This window comes from Eretmochelys imbricata, chromosome 1 (genome assembly GCF_965152235.1).
Source record: "Eretmochelys imbricata isolate rEreImb1 chromosome 1, rEreImb1.hap1, whole genome shotgun sequence".
Classification (NCBI taxonomy): Eukaryota; Metazoa; Chordata; order Testudines; family Cheloniidae; genus Eretmochelys; species Eretmochelys imbricata.
In genome coordinates, this window is record NC_135572.1 from 37561563 (window position 1) to 37581573 (window position 20011).

General features: G+C 40.3%; 1 protein-coding gene across 1 annotated transcript in view; it reads right to left on the reverse strand.

Moving 5' to 3' along the window:
• GUCY1A2 (guanylate cyclase 1 soluble subunit alpha 2) overlaps positions 1-20011 on the reverse strand; it is a 281473-nt gene that overhangs the window by 238263 nt on the left and 23199 nt on the right. Inside the window, exons 3-4 of the mRNA XM_077805894.1 lie at positions 19563-19684; positions 1993-2711 (exon numbers count right to left, since the gene is read on the reverse strand). Of these exons, the coding sequence (XP_077662020.1) occupies positions 1993-2711; positions 19563-19684 (841 nt within the window). The remainder of the gene's footprint in view (positions 1-1992; positions 2712-19562; positions 19685-20011) is intronic.

The window sequence follows — 20011 nt, forward strand, 5'->3', positions numbered from 1 at the left end:
GGCAAAACTTTTGTCGTTTAGGGGTGTTAAAAAAAACACACACCCCCAAACAACAAAAGTTTTACTGATGAAAAGCATTGGTGTGAACAGCACTTGGTTGGCAGGAGCACTCTCCTGCCGACAAAGCTGCTGCCACTCGTTGGAGGTGGCATATTTTTGTCAGCATGAGAGCTCTCTCCCGCCGACAAAGAGCAGTTACACTGCATGCCTTTTAGTGCACAACTGCAGCGACACAGCCGTGTCGCTAAAAGCTGCACAGTGCAGAAAAAGCCTTAGTTTAAGAGATATGCTAAGGGACCATTCAAGGGGAAGTGGCTCATTAACACTCCTGCAGTGCTACCCACAACACCCCATACAACACACCTTTCAAGATCAATGGGTCCTATACATGCCTGTCACAACATGTGGTGTACCTCGCTCAGTGCATTAAATGCCCCAATAACAACTATGTGAGTGAAACGAGACAATCACTACACTATCGAATGAACTCACACAGAAAAATGGTAAAACAAGAAAGCCATATTACCCATGGGTGAGCACTTTTCCCAAAGTGATCACTCCATACATGACCTATCAGTCCTCATCCTCAAAGGGAACCTGCACAACACTTTCAAAAGATGAGTCTCGGAATTTATATTCTTAACTTCGCTAGACACTAAAAATAATGGCCTTAATAAAGAGACTGGATTTATGGCTCATTACAACAATCTGTAACCCACTAAGAACATATCTACACTACAATCTTAAGGCGACCTATGTTAGGTCGACTTATAGCCACGGCAGTAATTACTGCATGGACTGATGTCCAGACTACCCTCCTTCTGTCGGTGATGCACGTCCTCACAAGGAGCACTTCCACCGACTGAAGAGGGCTCTCAGCTCTGCTCAGCTCCCCTCCAGGAGCCCAACTGCCCCCTGGGCTTCTCACCTTCCCACACCCAGCCAGGAGTGGTGGGAAAGCCACCCAGGGCTTCTCACTTTGGGCAGGGAGATCTGCGCTTGGAGTCCAGTCGACTGCTGTGCTCCCAGTGGGGTGTGAGGAGCCAGGATCCTGCGGGGGCAGCAGGGCTCCCAACTGGGAGCAGAGAGCCAGAGGGCAGCCCAAGCCAGGAGACCCCACAGCAGCCCAGCTTGGGAACTGGGAGCCAGTTTTCTTGTCAATTTCACAGCTCCAGCCAATGTAAGGAACGTGGTGTCTACACAGACACTGCTTTGCCCTAATTACACCGACATAAGCCCTACGCCATCGTAAGTGCCTAAATGGAAGCTGAGCTCATTTGAAAATCTGGCCACTTGTAGCCACCACACTATCTCCAGGTCCTGGGAGTGTTAAACTACCTAAGAACACTTGCTACCACTCATCACAAAGGTAAACAAAGATTCTTTGGGTTGTGGCTTGTTTTATGATAGGACAGCATCAGAGCTTCCTATATTAAGATTGGCATAAAGGGTATTGGGCGTCATTTATTATAGTGGTGAATTACTACAGATTTCCCACATCTCTGCAGCATGAGAGACATGGAGAGGAGTATGTTTTCAAATTGTTGTGTAGGATATACAAAGTAAATGGGAATCCTACAGCTAAACCCCTTCAGATAACACATCAAAACTGCATTCCCTGGAGAACAATGACATTCAATGGTGTTGTTTTCAGTATTATTAAAATAAAATTGGAATTAAATTAATGATTAGACCTAGGCATTACGTCAAACCAAGGCATTGAGAATTTCACCACTGTTTTAATACACAACACTGTGACCGAGAATTTTCTGATTAGCATTTAAAATATCTGCAATAACTCCACATGCAGAGTTTATAAATAATGTAGGATGAAATTTATCCCAATCCAGAGAGCACCACTTACATCCCACTTAAGCCTTATTTTGGGGGGGTTAAATGAGCTTTCAGTAGTGCATAGTCCTTGAGCTGTTCACTCTAAATAAATGAGCCTTTCCCATACACACACATCCCATTCTAAATTAATGCTCTTACCTTATCTTTATTTTCAGAGCCAGAAGCCTCAAGTTTGGTCCGAATCACAAACGGCGTTGATAATCTCAGAAGGACTCGTTCAAATGTGGCACTGACCTTCGGGGAAACTATCTCAAAGCAGTCCTGGAATTTCAATGTTTTGTGAGTGTCACATTTGAGCTGCTTCCTAAGGCCTTCCCCAAGCTGGAGCACCAGCATGTTTGGATCAAACATCAGATGGAAGGGGAAAGCTCTGCAGAAGGTGCTGATGCTTATCCTCAGGTCTGAGGGAGACTGCGATGATCCGAGTGGAAGTGCTTTTGTGATATTTGCATTTTCACGTTCTTTGATAACAAAAGTAAGACAGCTGCAATTACCTGGGTTTGACCCCTCTGCGTACAGTTTATCATTCGTGACTTGTTCCACATCCACTTCCAAACGGTAGATCTTCTTTGCTGCCGCCTTTATCATTCCCATCATTGCAAATCCAACAATATGATGAGGGTGAAAGTAGTGGAGCATGAGGTTGCCTTCGGGGAGCTCTTTGCATCGGAAAGAAGGGGATTCCAGAGTGGCCAGTCTTCCAAATGAAGTTCTAATGTGCTCCAGCAGAGCATCAAAGCCATTGAAGAAGTCCTGCAACGTGCCACCTAAAGCACGAAGAACTCTTTCATTCTCATCAAAGCAGATATTGAAGAATTCCTCCCCAAATTTTTCTTGCATCTCCTCAAACTTCAGACCTACAGGGAAACGGTAAATATATGTCAACAATGTGGTGGGGTTGTTGTTGTGCAACATTTTTCCTTTTAATCTGCGTTTGTTTTGAGCTTCCCCCCAGCCACCAGATTATGATTTCTCCCTTATTCTAAAGGTTTCTTCATGAAGGATACCTGCTAGTGGGACTCCCATTTCCCTAGGGCAAAAGCTACCAGATTTCATTTGGTCTCTGTGGGTGACCCGAAGATGTCTGCATCACATTCTGGGCTGCTTTTTTTTTTTTCCTGGCCATCTTCCTTCCTCACTCCCCAGTCCCATGTCCCGCTATCAGCCACAGTTTGTGATTCATGCACTTTTACCTTTTCTCATTCCGGTTAGAGCCCAGAGGACTACACTTTCCTCATGCTTTATGTCTCACACACAACCAAGTTATCTGACCACCCTTTGCAATGAGGATGACTAGACAGAACTTCCTTCAGAATTTTTTAGTACCACCTTTGAATTGGACAGTGGGATCACTACAGAGTAACACAAAATAGTTCTCCTTCCCCCTCATTGTCTTTGCAACAGTCCCAGTCCCCAATGAGTCAAAGACTGGGACTGGAAATCAAACCTTGGATTTCCACAGAACAATGGAAAACCCACAACTGGCCACTCAGATATACCTCTTCTGGCTGCATTTACTCTGCAACCATGAAGTAAGACAGTCTCAGAGACTGAAATGCTTTTCCTACACTGACCACTAGGGATTGCTAAAGAATAAGATGAAATAACCCCTTTCTCTGAATTGCTTGAAATTGAGAACATAGCTCCTGCAATGCTTCCAGGCTTAGCCACCTGGAAAAGCATTTCTGCGGCAAAGGGTGAAGGGGCTAATGAGTCATCCACCGCTAACGTACTAGACCTTTCCATGTTCCCATCACAGAAACTCAAAAGGCTTTCATTTCTGAAAAGTGATGATACCAAACATTGCATGCAGGCAGTAAAATATCGCAGCAATAAAAAGATCCCATACTAACAATGTACATCAAATGCTGCTTTGGTTTGCTAGTAACTATCTTAAAGGCAACTTTAGAAAATTCCATTTTAAGGTGACGACTAAACATTTTCATATCTCTACTATTTTCTAGGAATGCTCTTTTAAGCATTATTTGCATTTAATCAGTATATCAAACGCTGGAGTTACAATGTGCATAGCATGTGTGTGTCCAGTTGCTAGATCTGGTAGGATAATTTTCATGTGAATTATTAGAATATATACCCAGTGTAAGAGTGTGCAGAGAAAATAAATTCAACAAACAAAAAAATTTCCTCCAGTGCATCATTTTTATTAAATGTAACACATACTAGTTAAATCCATGACAGCTGGTTCTAATTATTCCAATAGAAATGAAGGACATAGTCATTTATTTCCTAAGGGTACAAGTCAGATCTTCATTATAATACATATTCAACATGTCTTATGCTATCTTCAGTAAAATACCAGTGGATCTCTGAAGACCATTACATCATTTGTTTGGATAGCTCATAGGCTTCTGAACTTGGAAGAACCATGTAATTAAAATAGTTTCATGCCCAGAGACATGAGAACAGCAGAAGTTATTAATCTATTGTTTGCAGAACAAAACTTTGATAATAATCTCAAAGAAGTGTTTGAGTAAGCACATGGCTATAATTATAACAACTAGAGCCCCGGAAATTACTGATTTTTCAGTTTGCTGGAAATTCTGAAAATTAAACAAAAAAATCATTTTAGATTCACCCAAAATTGAAGTTTTTCAAAATTTTCAGCAAATCAAAAAGTTAAAAAAAAAAAGTATTGTGGGTCAAACAAAATGTTATGTTTGACTCAGAGTGAAACTGTTTCTATTTCAGACTTTTAAAAAAAATAACTGAAGGGAATATAGAAACAAAAATTCTTTTAAAAAGATAAAAAATGAAATGTTTCATTTTAAAAATGTTAAAAGGAAACATTTCAACTTTTTCAGCTTTTTTTTTTGTCCTACACAAACAATTTGGCAGAAACCAATACAAATTTATGAAACATTTTGGTGTTGCCAAAGAAAGTTTCAGACAAAAAATTTTGCCCAGTTCTACTGATGTTTGGTATTTACACAGCACCCTTCATCCAAACTGATTTACAAACTATATGTAGTGATCTTTTTGCCCACATCCGGGATGTGACATGAGTTTAAAAGCTCTTAATATGGCACAACAGCTCAAGACAGAACATAAAGAAAAATAACTTATGCAGGAAAATTAACAGGATACATTTAGGTAGGTAGCAGAATATAATTATTCATATTGGCATTTGGCCAGAATACCCGGGTTGAAAGCCCTACTCTTCCAAAAAATATCATGGGACCTTTTATAACCACAAGTGGTCAGAACTGTGGTTTTATGGATAATCCAAAAGAGAGTACCTCAGTAGTACAATGCCTCCTAGTAGAGGAAAGGGTGTCAGTCACTGAATCACCACTGGTTTCAGAGTAACAGCCGTGTTAGTCTGTATTCGCAAAAAGAAAAGGAGTACTTGTGGCACCTTAGAGACTAACCAATTTATTTGAGCATAAGCGGTCGTGAGCTACAGCTCACTTCATCGGATGAAGTGAGCTGTAGCTCACGAAAGCTTATGCTCAAATAAATTGGTTAGTCTCTAAGGTGAATCACCACCATTACTTTTGCAGAGCACAGGACTCTAACATCTTCCAGCCAAGTACCAACCCCAGCCAATGTGGGTTATTTTATGAAATTAGGTTCAGTGATATGGCCACAGGATATGCCATTACCTTCTTAAACATTTTAGGCATTAATCAGTGGAGTTACACCTGCTCCACTAGAGTAACATAGCAATGAATCAGACATAGAAAAACAGAAGTGGCCAAACTGGATCAGATCAGTGGTTTTTCTAATCCAGAATTTTGTCTGACAATGCCCATGACCAGATGCTTTACAGAAGGGTGAAAGAGTAGCAGCCGTCTTAGTCTGTATCCTCAAAAAGAAAAGGAGGACTTGTGGCACCTTAGAGACTAACAAATTTATTTGAGCAGAAGTTTTTGTGAGCTACAGCTCACTTCAGCTGTAGCTCATGAAAGCTTATGCTCAAATAAATTTGTTAGTCTCTAAGGTGCCACAAGTCCTCCTTTCCGTTTTTTAGAAGGATGAAAGAAACCCTGAAGTAGGCAGGTATGGAATATCCCACCCATAGAGAAAGTTTCTTCCTAATCCCCATGAATTACAAACTGATTTATACCCTGAAGCATGAGGGTTTATATCTTGTTCAATTTTTTTATTACTATTTTTTTTACAATTTACTATTGTAATGCAGAGAACCAAGGTGGGTGAGGTAATATCTTTTATTGGACCAACTTCTATTGGTGAAAGACAAGCTTCTGAGCTACACAGAGCTCTTCTTTAGGTAACACAAATTGTATTGTAATTCTGGATGTTCTCATTATCAAAAAACAATTATCATCCCATTTTCAGTCATACCTCTTAGCCTTTGTGATATCTGGTGGCATGGAGTTCCACAGGCTATTTGTGCCTTGTATGATTAAGTATTTTCTTTTAGTACTTTTAACTCTACCACTTTTCTATTTTGCTGAACATCCCCTTGCTCTTGCAATCCACCTACCATCTCTATAAAGTTCATTTTTTTGTTTCTCTTTACCTCATCCCCTCTTATTCATTTCCTGTATAAAGAGTTTTAGTTATTTTCACTCTCTCTCAAATGGATTTTTTTCCCCAGCCTCTTAAATATGTTTAGGTATAAAAAAGGAAACACTAGCACCATTGTTAGAAGCACAGAAATTGCCATACCAGATCAAATCAATGGTCCATCTGCCAAGGCATTCTGTCTCAACAGTGGCTAGTACCAGATGCTTGAGAGAAACTGTATAATCTAATGGCCAATTATGCAATAACAAGCTCTGGGGGAAGCTTCTCCCTAGCTGCAACAATTAGTGGTTGGCTGCTATCCCGCAATAAGAGGATAGTAGTAGGTCTGTGGATATTTTATTATTAATATAAAAGACTGATTTAATAAATATTCCTCCTAAACATTTTTTTCAGCATCTGAGTTGCAATATTTTGGGAATCCTACAAGTTAATTGTATGTTATATCAACAAGTATCTACATTATTCGTTGCCATTCAATTAAACTAAGTATCTCCCATTCTTTTTCTTCTATTTTGAGAATCTTTTCTCTCTCTTCTCATAGTCTTTCTGTGATTGTTCATTTTTACCATCTTTCGCTGATCCTTTTACATTTCTACTACAATATTTTTGCAGGGGAATGTCCAAAATTGAATACAGTGTTTGAGGTATGAGCATACCATCTATTTATATAAAGTCATTTATCAGATCTTCAGTGTTATTCTCTGTCCCTTTCTTAACATAATCTAACATAAAAAAAATCCCAGCATACAAGCTCTTCAGAATCAATGACAAGGTGAAAGATGTGATCAAAACAACAAAATACCCTTGGATTCAGCTACAGATCATATCGAAGCAACTGTAATCCATCCAATTATTCCTGTAGAGTGAACCAAGGAGACAACAGCAGTCAATAGTACATTGGTATATATTGCACGTACTATCTGGGATATCCCTTAAGAGAACTGAAGTGTCATCTAGTGAATGGTACAGGTGAGATACAATTAGCAGTTCTAACATTCATATCATGAACAAAAGACGAGGTTCTGTCCCCCTGGGTGTAACAAAAGTTTCCTTAACGAAGCACATTTACAGTAAATATTTAGTATCCCCTTCATAACACAACTCTCTTCTGCTTTTATCTGATGGTGGTTTAGGCAGAAGTTGAAGATTCCAGGACACCATTTAAAAACACTAGGAAAAACTAATATTTTAACCAACATTCACTCTCTCAATAAAACAGATTCCGATGGGTGTAGGACACACCTGAGTGCTTACTAGCTGATCAATTGGCCTCTAAATGACAGTATGACCTATATCTAATTAATCTGTGAAGTACTTTGGCATAACTTGAGTATAAAAAGAAATTCTGTATCAAATGGAGGAAGCTGGACAATAATTTTTAAATGGTCATTTTTATTGGTTGCACATAACCATAGTAAAATCACTTTATATCTTTACATACAGCTTTGGCACAGCTGTAAAACTGTACTACAACTTACTTTGTAGAGCTATATATATTATCTAGATACCTTGTACAATTTAATAAGCTAAAAAATGAAATTTACATAAATAGAAAAGGTTGGTTAAAAAGTTTTACCCACATGTGCTTACCTGTAATATTTGCTTTACCTGTGTTTATAATGAAAATAATATTTTTTCTAATAATGTTTAAAATGTAGTTCTACTCTAACAAGTGACTAAAAATAACATCATGATCACTGCCTCTCAATGAGTTCCAGACTACAAAGCAAAAAGATTTTCCCTACCCCACACACTATCAGCTCTGGAAATTCAACCTGATAGCCTAGAAATAAACTGTTATTTTTTTCCCACACATTTTTCAGTAACAGAGGTTCTGCAAGCCAAAGCAGGTCCCCTGCAACACCAGAGCAACTCCACTATCTTCAATGTATGCTGTCATTCACACATGGGGAAGCCTATTGCTTAAATAGGTCTGCACAGGTGTAACTGACTGGAACTTGAGAACAGTGTGTTGATAATGCTCAGACATGAATAAATCCAATTCATTCCCTTTCAGCTATGTTGCCTCTGCAGGGCAAATAGGAATAAGCGAACAAACTTATTTTTGTCATTTCAGTAAGCAAATATGTCTCTAAATACATAAAGAGAATTCATCTGCTGGCCTAAAAGTTACCTGTTTTTAGTGTAGAAGCATACTTTACTGACATCCCAAAAGGCTTCTCCTGTTTCCTCGAATATATAAAATGTCTTGTATTTTATTTACTGACCTTTGACAAGTTGTTATGTATATCACAATCTTTAACTACTCTTAACTATTGGCAGTTTCTCCTCTTTTTAATAATACACAGTACTACAGCATCCAGTGGGGCTTGTAATTCAAGTGTATCTATTATTCTTTTCAAAGTAGCAGCCGTGTTAGTATCCACAAAAAGAAAAGGAGGACTTGTGGCACCTTAGAGACTAACAAATTTATTTGAGCATAAGCTTTTGTGAGCTACAGCTCACTTCATCAAATGCATGTAGTGGAAAACAAGTACTCCTTTTATTAGTCTTTTAATTACCAAGACATTTTTATGTATCAACTCCGATTCTGTTGCTCCAGTTTGTTCAATTTGCTATTGCTATTATTAAATGCTTATATTATAGTAGCAACAAGAGTCTCTGATTTGGATTGGGGTTCCAGTATGTTAGGCACTGGTAAGTATCAGTAAACACAGAATTACCTTGAAGCATTTGCAGTCTGAGATCAATTGTTATACCCATATACACATTTCTGATATAGAGTTGCTAATTTCAGCAATTACATTAATTCAGTAATTATATAAATAATTTTGTCTATTTTACTTCTATATTGTCAGTGTGGTGCATCATCTGCACAATTCTTGAGCTCTGTACAGAATCTGAATGCAGGAGCAAACCCCATCTGTTTCTAAAACACATTGATTTTGACACACCATTTGATATCTGTTTCTCTTTAAAATGACAGGTTTCAGAGTAACAGTCGTGTTAGTCTGTATTTGCAAAAAGAAAAGGAGTACTTGTGGCACCTTAGAGACTAACCAATTTATTTGAGCATAAGCTTTCGTGAGCTACAGCTCACTTCATCGGATGCATACTGTGGAAAGTACAGCAGATGTTTTTATACACACAAACCATGAAAAAATGGGTGATTATCACTACAAAAGGTTTTCTCTCCCCCCACCCCACTCTCCTGCTGGTAATAGCTTATGTAAAGTGATCACTCTCCTTACAATGTGTATGATAATCAAGGTGGGCCATTTCCAGCACAAATCCAGGGTTTCTCCCCACCCCACCCCACCCCAAACACACACACAAACCCACTCTCCTGCTGGTAATAGCTTATGTAAAGTGATCACTCTCCTTACAAAGTGTATGATAATCAAGGTGGGCCACTTCCAGCACAAATCCAGGGTTTAACAAGAACGTCTGAGGAAGGGTGGGGGGGGTAGGAAAAAACAAGGGGAAATAGGTTACCTTGCATAATGACTTAGCCACTCCCAGTCTCTATTCAAGCCTAAGTTAATTGTATCCAATTTGCAAATGAATTCCAATTCAGCAGTCTCTCGCTGGAGTCTGGATTTGACACACCCCTGGAACCCTAACTTGGGATATTCTATCTACTACCCAAGATCTATAAATCTGGAAATCCTGGGCGCCCCATCATCTCAGGCATTGGCACCCTGACAGCAGGATTGTCTGGCTATGTAGACTCCCTCCTCAGGCCCTATGCTACCAGCACTCCCAGTTACCTTCGAGACACCACTGACTTCCTGAGGAAACTACAGTCCATCGGTGATCTTCCTGATAACACCATCCTGGCCACTATGGACATAGAAGCCCTCTACACAAACATTCCACACAAAGATGGACTACAAGCCGTCAAGAACACTATCCCCGATAATATCACGGCTAACCTGGTGGCTGAACTTTGTGACTTTGTCCTTACCCATAACTATTTTACATTTGGGGACAATGTATACCTTCAAATCAGTGGCACTGCTATGGGTACCCGCATGGCCCCACAGTATGCCAACATTTTTATGGCTGACTTAGAACAACGCTTCCTCAGCTCTCATCCCCTAACGCCCCTACTCTACTTGCGCTATATTGATGACATCTTCATCATCTGGACCCATGGAAAAGAAGCCCTTGAGGAATTCCACCATGATTTCAACAATTTCCATCCCACCATCAACCTCAGCCTGGTCCAGTCCACACAAGAGATCCACTTCCTGGACTCTACAGTGCTAATAAACGATGGTCACATAAACACCACCCTATACCGGAAACCTACTGACCGCTATTCCTACCTACATGCCTCCAGTTTTCACCCTGACCACACCACACGATCCATTGTCTATAGCCAAGCTCTGAAATACAACCGCATTTGCTCCAACCCCTCAGACAGAGGCAAACACCTACAAGATCTCTATCAAGCATTCTTACAACTACAATACCCACCTGCAGAAGTGAAGAAACAGATTGACAGAGCCAGAAGAGTTCCCAGAAGTCACCTACTACAGGACAGGCCTAACAAAGAAAATAACAGAATGCCACTAGCTGTCACCTTCAGCCCCCAACTAAAACCCCTCCAACGCATTATCAAGGATCTACAACCTATCCTGAAGGATGACCCAACACTCTCACAAATCTTGGGAGACAGGCCAGTCCTTGCCTACAGACAGCCCCCCAACCTGAAGCGAATACTCACCAGCAACCACATACCACACAACAGAACCACTAACCCAGGAACCTATCCTTGCAACAAAACCCGCTGCCAACTGTGCCCACATATCTATTCAGGGGACACCATCACAGGGCCTAATAACATCAGCCACACTATCAGAGGCTCGTTCACCTGCACATCTACCAATGTGACATATGCCATCACGTGCCAGCAATGCCCCTCTGCCATGTACATTGGCCAAACTGGACAGTCTCTACATAAAAGAATAAATGGACACAAATCAGATGTCAAGAATTATAACATTCATAAACCAGTTGGAGAACACTTCAATCTCTCTGGTCACGCGATTACAGACATGAAATTACATGCGATATTACAACAGAAAAACTTCAAATCCAGACTCCAGCGAGCGACTGCTGAATTGGAATTCATTTGCAAATTGGATACAATTAACTTAGGCTTGAATAGAGACTGGGAGTGGCTAAGTCATTATGCAAGGTAACCTATTTCCCCTTGTTTTTTCCTACCCCCCCACCCTTCCTCAGACGTTCTTGTTAAACCCTGGATTTGTGCTGGAAATGGCCCACCTTGATTATCATACACTTTGTAAGGAGAGTGATCACTTTACATAAGCTATTACCAGCAGGAGATAATAGCTCCTGGGGTGGGGGGAGAGAAAACCTTTTGTAGTGATAATCACCCATTTTTTCATGGTTTGTGTGTATAAAAACGTCTTCTGTACTTTCCACAGTATGCATCCGATGAAGTGAGCTGTAGCTCACGAAAGCTTATGCTCAAATAAATTGGTTAGTCTCTAAGGTGCCACAAGTACTCCTTTTCTGTTTCCCTTTAGACCGTTTACAACATTTTTTTTAACAATTTTAACTCAGTTAGGATTTGCTTCCTGGGGTGCATCCAGATCTTAGCACAAGGAAGATGATGCTGAAGATACATATAGTGTTTTGAGCGCATGAAGTTACTCACTTAAAATTGACTGATCAGTCCATTATTTAACTTTCTCTCACAATACAAAAACAAGGGGATACTCAATAAAATTAAAAGACAGTAAATTTAGAACAAATGGGAAATAGTATTTACAATGTATCAAATATGCATGTCACAGAGGAGTCATTGACTCATGCTGTGGACTTTTTTTAAGAACATAATTACAGTGGATTTTTAGTTGCTTATTTTTTTAAAAGATAAACAGAATTGTTGCCAGTACAAATTATTTCCAGGTCTTTTGTTTGAGGCTGTTTATTGATCATTCATATAGTGCAGATAGCTTCTAGCAAGATCAGGTGCTTATACAGCATGTCTAATACAGATCATTGGCCCTCAACCTTTCCAGACTACTGTGCCCTTTCAGGAGTCTGATTTGTCTTGAGCATCCTCAAGTTTCACCTCACTTAAAAACTACTTGCTTACAAAATCAGACATAAAAATACAGAAGTGTCCCAGCACACTGTTACTGAAAAATTGCTGACTTTCTCATTTTTACCATATAATTATTAAATAAATCAATTGGAATATAAATATTGTACTTGCATTTCAGAGTATAGTATATAGAGCAGTATAAACAAGTCATTGTCAGTATGAAATTTTAGTTTGTACTGATCTCGCTAGTGCTTTTCATGTAGCCTGTTGTAAAATGAGGCTAATACCTAGATTAGTTGATGTACTTCCTAGAAGACTTCTGAATGTCCCCCAAAGGTACACGTACCCCTGGTTGAGAACTAGTGGTTAGATGTTACACAGTGTAAATAAGCAGTGATGTTTTCAAAAAGATGCAAATGTAAGTGAGGTGCCCAACTTCCACTAAAAGCCAATAGGATCTGGTCACCTGTCATTTCTCTCTCAATAAAGGCTGCACAAAAACACTCATTTTTACTTGTCAAGTATTCACATTTGAAAACAGATTTTTGCAAATGTTCATTAATTAGATCGAAGGTTAAATTTCATCACTTCCAGCAGCCAACACAACTATTAATGGTGGCGACATTCCACACATTTAGCAAAGTTGCAAATATGTTCCAAGAAAAATTTTGTCAACTTCCAATGCAAAAATATGATTTCTGTTTGCAGAAACTGCCTTTCATTTTTGCAAAGAACTGAAGAGACAGTGAAAACTTTCCCTCTTTCGCAAAACCCGTAACAACTGTGTGATGGGAGAGGAGGGGAGTTGTTCTTCATTGTGTTTGTACACAATGAGAAAATTTTTGCATAACTTTCTATACAGATTGTGTTAGGGCATGAGAAATAAAGTGAAGTGTAACAGTTCAGAAATTTTTACAAGAGCACTAGTCAAATAAGAGAACTAGGTATTTCCCCATTATATAACACATGCCTTCAGCACAGTCTTCTTGGAATGTTTCCCCAGTGACCATCTTTTTGTTCTGTGTTTATACAGCACCTAGCACAATGGGCTACTGCTCCATGACTAGAGCTTCTAGGTGTTTCGGTCATACAAATAACAAATACTAATAATCACCTCTGAGAAAAACATGGCAGCAGAGTACAGGGTATTCTCAGTAGCAAGACCGTGCTTCTGAAATTCACTTCCCCAGGTAGAAGTTTGAGCCTCCATGTGGTCACTTTTAGAGCACAGAGTAAAACAAGCTTTTGGTCCATATTTTCCAATAGCTACAGATTTAAATTCCCGCTATCCCCTTCTCTGATTCTCTCAGGTTAGAAAGTTCAGTGCTGTCATGAGTCATACAGTGCATTGCCATATTTTGGAGATATGTTTGGTCTTAATCTAAGCCATGTAAAATTATTTATTTGTATTAACGTATTGGCTAGCAGTCCCAGACAAGACCTGGGCCTTGTTCCACTAGGTGCTCTAGGGAAAATAGTATGAGAAAGTCCTGCCTCAAGGAACTTATAACCCACACAGAGAGGACAGACAGGTGTTACAGGGTAAAGGTTAAAGAAAGGAAGTATTATCCCCATTTTACAGATAGGGAATTGAGGCACAGAGAGATTCAGTGACATGACATGCAACACCCACAAGACAGATTTACATCAAGATTAGCCAGCCAGGTGTTGATGGGCCATTAAGGAGAATCAACTCTTCCAGTGCCCCTCCTGAGGATGCCTCAGATAGCATATGGCCAAGGAGGCCCAGTGACTCAGCAGGGCACGTAGAACATGTGATGCATAGCTCCATGTTTGAGCCAGTATTTTTCCATGCACATGGACAGGGGGTATAAATTGGAGACGGTGACATCACCTTCTTGTCTCATGCCTCCCCCACACCTCTGGACTGTGATTTCTAAACCTTTAGTTTTTAGTTTACTAAAGGATTGGCTACCTGCATGAGTTTTGGGTGAGATCCTGAAGTATATTTTGGTGAGTGGCTGGTTCTTTGGAGCTGGAAGAACCTAATGTGAGATTAATTTTGGTGTTAATGGCCTTTCAGCATAAAGTCCGGTTTGCCTGTGTGGCACATGAGGGGCTAGAGGCCCTGAAGTGGACAGTCTGTGGCTTCATAATAACTAGTATAGTATTTTGAAAGCACACATTTGTTACTGACTTGGTGAAAACTTATGATCAATCTTATACCACCAGTTTGGGGTATACGCCCTGACCTGAGATTATCTCTTAGCCATGTCCCATACCAGGCAGCGTGATGCCTTTATGACTCTGGTGTGACGCAGGAGTAAAACAACTGATGTCAATGGAGTTGCCTCAGTGTAAAATCAGTGAGGGCGAGAGGAGAATTGGGTCCTTTTATTACAGATTGACTGCTTTACACTGTTAGTGACAGCTTACTAAGGGAAAAATTCCAGTATTCATACAGTATAAATTACACACACAAAGCTGAACGCATATCTTATCAAACATCACTGTTCTGTGAATAGTGTAAGTACCAAGACAACAAAGTGAGGCATTTGTCCACTATCTCCCAGGTCTACTGACGATCTCAGTGTTCGCTGTGTTTTGTCAAGGAACACAGAATAAGAATTTGAGAGTCAGTGGGTCAGGAGCGGTGAATCATACTGAAGTATTCACAAGTAAGATAGAATAGGTATCTTTAAGAAAGGGCTTTGTTCCATTACTACAAATGGAAGCCAAAGTTCCAGGGTCTTCTGTATCAAATCTGGATGTAAGGACTGAAGTCAAAACGATAACCTAGATATAATTGTCCATGCAACCCACGCTAGCAGATATTGACCTCTAGCATAAACAGGCACAATTCCTGGGTTGCATGAAGTATAACGGTGCCAGATGGGTAATCTTTATTATAAATTAAATAAAATGAGAGCAGAATTTGAATTAACATTTGTTTAAATACCATCACACCACTTAAGTCTTCTGTCTCAACAATGTCATAATAAGATCAATTGTACTGATTACACACCTCAGTGCTTATTTCCCATTTGTATAAAGCAGTCTCTCATTATTCCTTATTCATCCAGGAAAACAACTGTCACATATAGAACTGAGAAGTAATTAAGCAGCCTTCATTAACAGTCTGGCTGTTGTAACACAAAGTAAGTCTTAAATGCTGATATTCCTTCCTAAATTCATGCCTTTGGATGAGGAGAAGGAAGTAAGTGTTTATTAATAATTACCTTTAGAATTTACCTTAAATTTAAAATTTCTTGTCCTAAACTCAACTTCAAATTTAAAAAAAAAATGAAGATTTCCTAATAGTAACTTCCTCCCACCTTATTTAATAATTGGGTTTTTTAAATGTATCTTTCACTCAGACCAGCATAGTTCCCTGAAGAAAACAGATATTTAGGCCCCATGATCTGCTCAGTACAGATCCCTGCATCCGCTGCAGCTCCTGGGCCCACACTATTAGATTGTGTTTCATGATCAAGGCCTCAGACATTATTTTAAGAACACACAAACAAGTATTCATAACCAATTTTATACGCACACAGACTTGATAGACCATGAGAGCTGTAGTTTCATAGTGAAAATAAGTATAGAGTTTTTAGTCTGGCCTCTCACAATATTATTATGTATGTGTTTATAATATTATAAAGAGAGATTCCTCTGCATGAGTCAAGAAGATGTGTACAATGGATGATTTTGAAAGGATAAGGACTCAACTATTTAACAATAAAAGCGAAAAAAATCACTTTACATAATACTGCATTGTATATTTTTGTGATGTCATTAATTCTGAAAAATCCCGGAGCACTTTTGGCCCAGTTCTACAAGGTGCTGAGTGCCTGCTCTCTTCTCATTAACTTCAGCAGGAATTAAGGGCACTCAGAACCTCTCAGCAGGCACTCAGCACCTTGCCTGGTAAGGGTCCGAATGAAGAGGAAGCACGTCGACCATCAGTAAAATACAGCCATCTCTTAGATGGAACATATCCGCTATTTTACAGTGCACACCAACCCTGTACAACAGTTTGAGACAGAAGAGGAAGACAAATGGTTACTCCAACTGCAAGAGGGATTTTAGTTAAGCAGAATGTAATAACCCAGATTGGAATGCAGCTAGAATACTAGAGTTAATACCAGTTCTCTTGAAAAGAGGGTAATGAGATCTTTAATTATCACACAAGGTCAGGACTTCAATTTTATGCTGTCCTTGGGATGAGAAATCTCCAGCCACATAATCTCCTGAAAATGGACCCTGTTCAGGCTTTTGTTCATTACCAAGCGAAAGGGAAACTATTAAGTGCTAAGAATGCCACCTGTTATGCCCCTTACCCCCATCTCCTGCAGCACCTTGGGATTTCCTTGGAGGACTCTCAAACAGTACTAGCAAGGCCCAAGAGTGCTTAGATTACAAGACTTCATAGACAATATAGCCCCAGGTACCGTAAGTGCAGTACTGAAAATTCAGAAATCATCTAACGCTAGTAAGATGCTTTAAAGAAATAATAATAATGAACAATACTTAGCACTGATAGTATTTTCTATGCATAGATCAGTAACAGTGCAATTTTAAGGTGGTTAAATAACTCATATGCAAATTCACTGCAAGACAAATTTCAGAACAAATTTATCGTTGATTTCTATATCCTGTATATATAAACACAAGGGTTTATAATGTCAGCTGTGATACTACCATGACTAAAAAATCAGTAGTAAGTATTACTTGTAGCAATGATAAATAATAATTAGCACTTTATATCTTCAAAGCGCTATTAAAATTAGCGAATTAGCCGGTGGCCTGTAAAGGTGATCTGTAAAGGTTTCTCCAAAACAATAAAAATGAAAAGTTTTATTGAAGAAAAAGGGTTAAATGCCCCATTTTAAATTAAAGTTCTTAGAAAAAAGTTCTCTGCTTTTTTTTCTTTCCGTGTGGATTTATATCAGCTTTCACAGACTGAGAATTGATAAAACCTTACTGATGCTCCAGAGAAGAGCAGGAACAGAGGCTATGTCTATGCATGGGTAGGAGCCAGCATAACCAAGCTATCTTTAATCTAGCTAGCTCAGGTCCCAGAACAGGGAGACCATGGCACCGCAAGCCTCAGTGTAGGCTGTACAAGCCAGCCCAGAACTCAAAGTAATCACTCAGAGGGCTGGCCTTGTGAGACTAAACCTAACTTGGACACATCAACACAAGCTGCAATCACACCCCATGACTGCAGTCTAGATGTACCCTAAAGACGTAGTAGAAGAATGTGTGAGTATGTAGGGCCAGTTGCCTCTATTTGAACCCATAATCTGAAACTGCACTAACTTATTACATAAATTTCACTTTAAAATTCTGTATACAGCTCACCAATGTTACTAAATGAAGGGTTCACATCTGACTTTAGCAACATGCAGAAAACAGATTAGTCTAGGCCAAATTCCAGCTCAAGCTAGGTTCTCCTTGCAGTTTCAGTTTGGTATGGTAACGCTCTTCATTTCCTGTCCTGTTGTGCAGTGCTGCTGTGTTCTCTTAAGTTGTTGCATATGTCAACCCAGAGGTGGCTGCACTTCAGTGGTGGATAATATCTTCTTCACGTTTATACAAGTTTGTCATATTTGGGATCCTTCAGCATGAAGAGGACAATATAAATTAAGGGCATGGCTACACTTGCAGATGTAGAGCACTTTGAGTTAAAACAGCCTTCGTAGAGCGCAGTAAGGAAAGCGCTGCAGTCTGTCCACACTGATAGCTACAAGCACACTGGCATGGCCACATTTGTACTTGCAGCGGCATCGGGCGCGGTGCATTATGGGCAGCTATCCCAGCATGCAAGTGACTGCAACGTGCTTTTCAAATGGGGGTGGGGGGAGTGTGACAGGGTGTGTGTTGTGTGGATGTGGGGGGAGAGAGAATGGGTTTTTTGGGGGCTGAGAGCACGTCAGCATGCTGTCTTGTAAGTTCAGACAGCAGCAGACCCCCCCGCCTCTCTCTCTCACACACAGCATTCCACAGTAATGGTTGCTTTGTTTCGGAGCAGATAAGCAGCTGGCTGTCAGAAATGGAGCTTTCAAAGGGCATTTCTGCATTCCTGCAGCAATTCCAAAACAATGACAAGACTTGACTTAAGGGCAGTGGTGAGCTGGAGCCGGTTCGCACGAAACGGTTGTTAAATTTTGAAGCTGGTTTAGAACCGTTTGTTAAAGGGGTGGGCAAACTCCAGACCGCGGGTCACATGCAGCCCGCGGGACTGTCCTGTCTGTCCTGCCTGAGCTCTCGGCTGGGGAGGCTCGCCTCTGAATTTTTACTCACCTGGCGGCACTCCGAGCCTTCGGCGGCACTTCGACGACGGGTCCTTCAGTGCTGCCAAAGACCCGGAGCGACTGAAGGATGTGCCGCTGAAGTGCCGCCTGGAGCGACTGAAGGAACCGGTTCTTCAGCTTCTGACAGCTCATCACTGCTTAAGGGGATTATGGGACGTTTCCGGAGGCTGATCAGAGCGCAGTAAAGCAACACCTCGTCCACACTGGCACTGCGGAGCTCCAGCAGGAGCGCAGCAAACGTTATTCCACTCGCCGAGGTGGAGTACCAGCTGTGCTGTAGCCGTGGAGTCAGAGCACTCTACGTGCCTTGCCAGTGTGGACGGGTAGTGAGCTAGTGTGCGCAGGGCTCCTTCATTGTGCTGTAACTCGCAAGTGTAGCCAAGCCCTAAGAGACTCATGATTCAGCAGGCTATGTTCTGCTAAAAACATGGTTTCTCCAGACCCCGAATCAGTATGGCTAACAGAATCCTCATGCATCTGCTGTTTTGTAGCAAATACTTAAACACCTCCTGATGTACCTCTGAGGGCAAATTCATTTTTTTTTTAATTATACCTCAGCAATCCCAAATGAATTTGGGCCCCAAGCCTTTGAAATTCCAATACTCAGTGACATCAAAGTGGAAGGCACAGTGAATGCCCAGTGAAAAAAGCAAGATGGATTATTTCAGACAAGTAAAATATGCCTGGAAAAAGAGATAACCTGACACCAACAGCCCAATGAAATGATGCTGACTACAGTCTAAGCTGCCCTGGATGGAACAGGAAAGACCTTCATTCATGATTAATGATGGGCCTCTCAAAAACAAAAACAAACAAACAAAAACCCAACCCTCCAAACAAAGCAAATGAGTCATATTACAAAAAATAAGTACCGAGTATATTAGCTGTACACTGGAGAATTCCTGAGACATCTTCAGCTTCATCGTTGCCAGAGCAGTCTGTATAGGAGCATCTGTTCGATATATTGTGAAAGTTCTTTTCTGCATCCCTGTAACTAGGGGAAAAAATACACAGTTTCTATACATCTGCTTAACTTATGTAATAAATGTGTCGGGAGACTAAAAGTTGATTATTAATTTGCTTTTGAAAGCACATCCTTATTTTGTCTTTAACTATCTATAACGTAGGGCTTAATCCTTTTCCCATTCAGACCAATGAAAAAACTCACGTTTATTTTAATGGAGCAGAATCAAGCCTGTAATATCTGGCAAAAATACACACACACACACACACACACATCACTTTATTAATATCAGCAATAGCAGCCAGTGTTGGGAACTGGGGCAAACACCTGAAAAGTAATAATAATAGTGAGCACTTT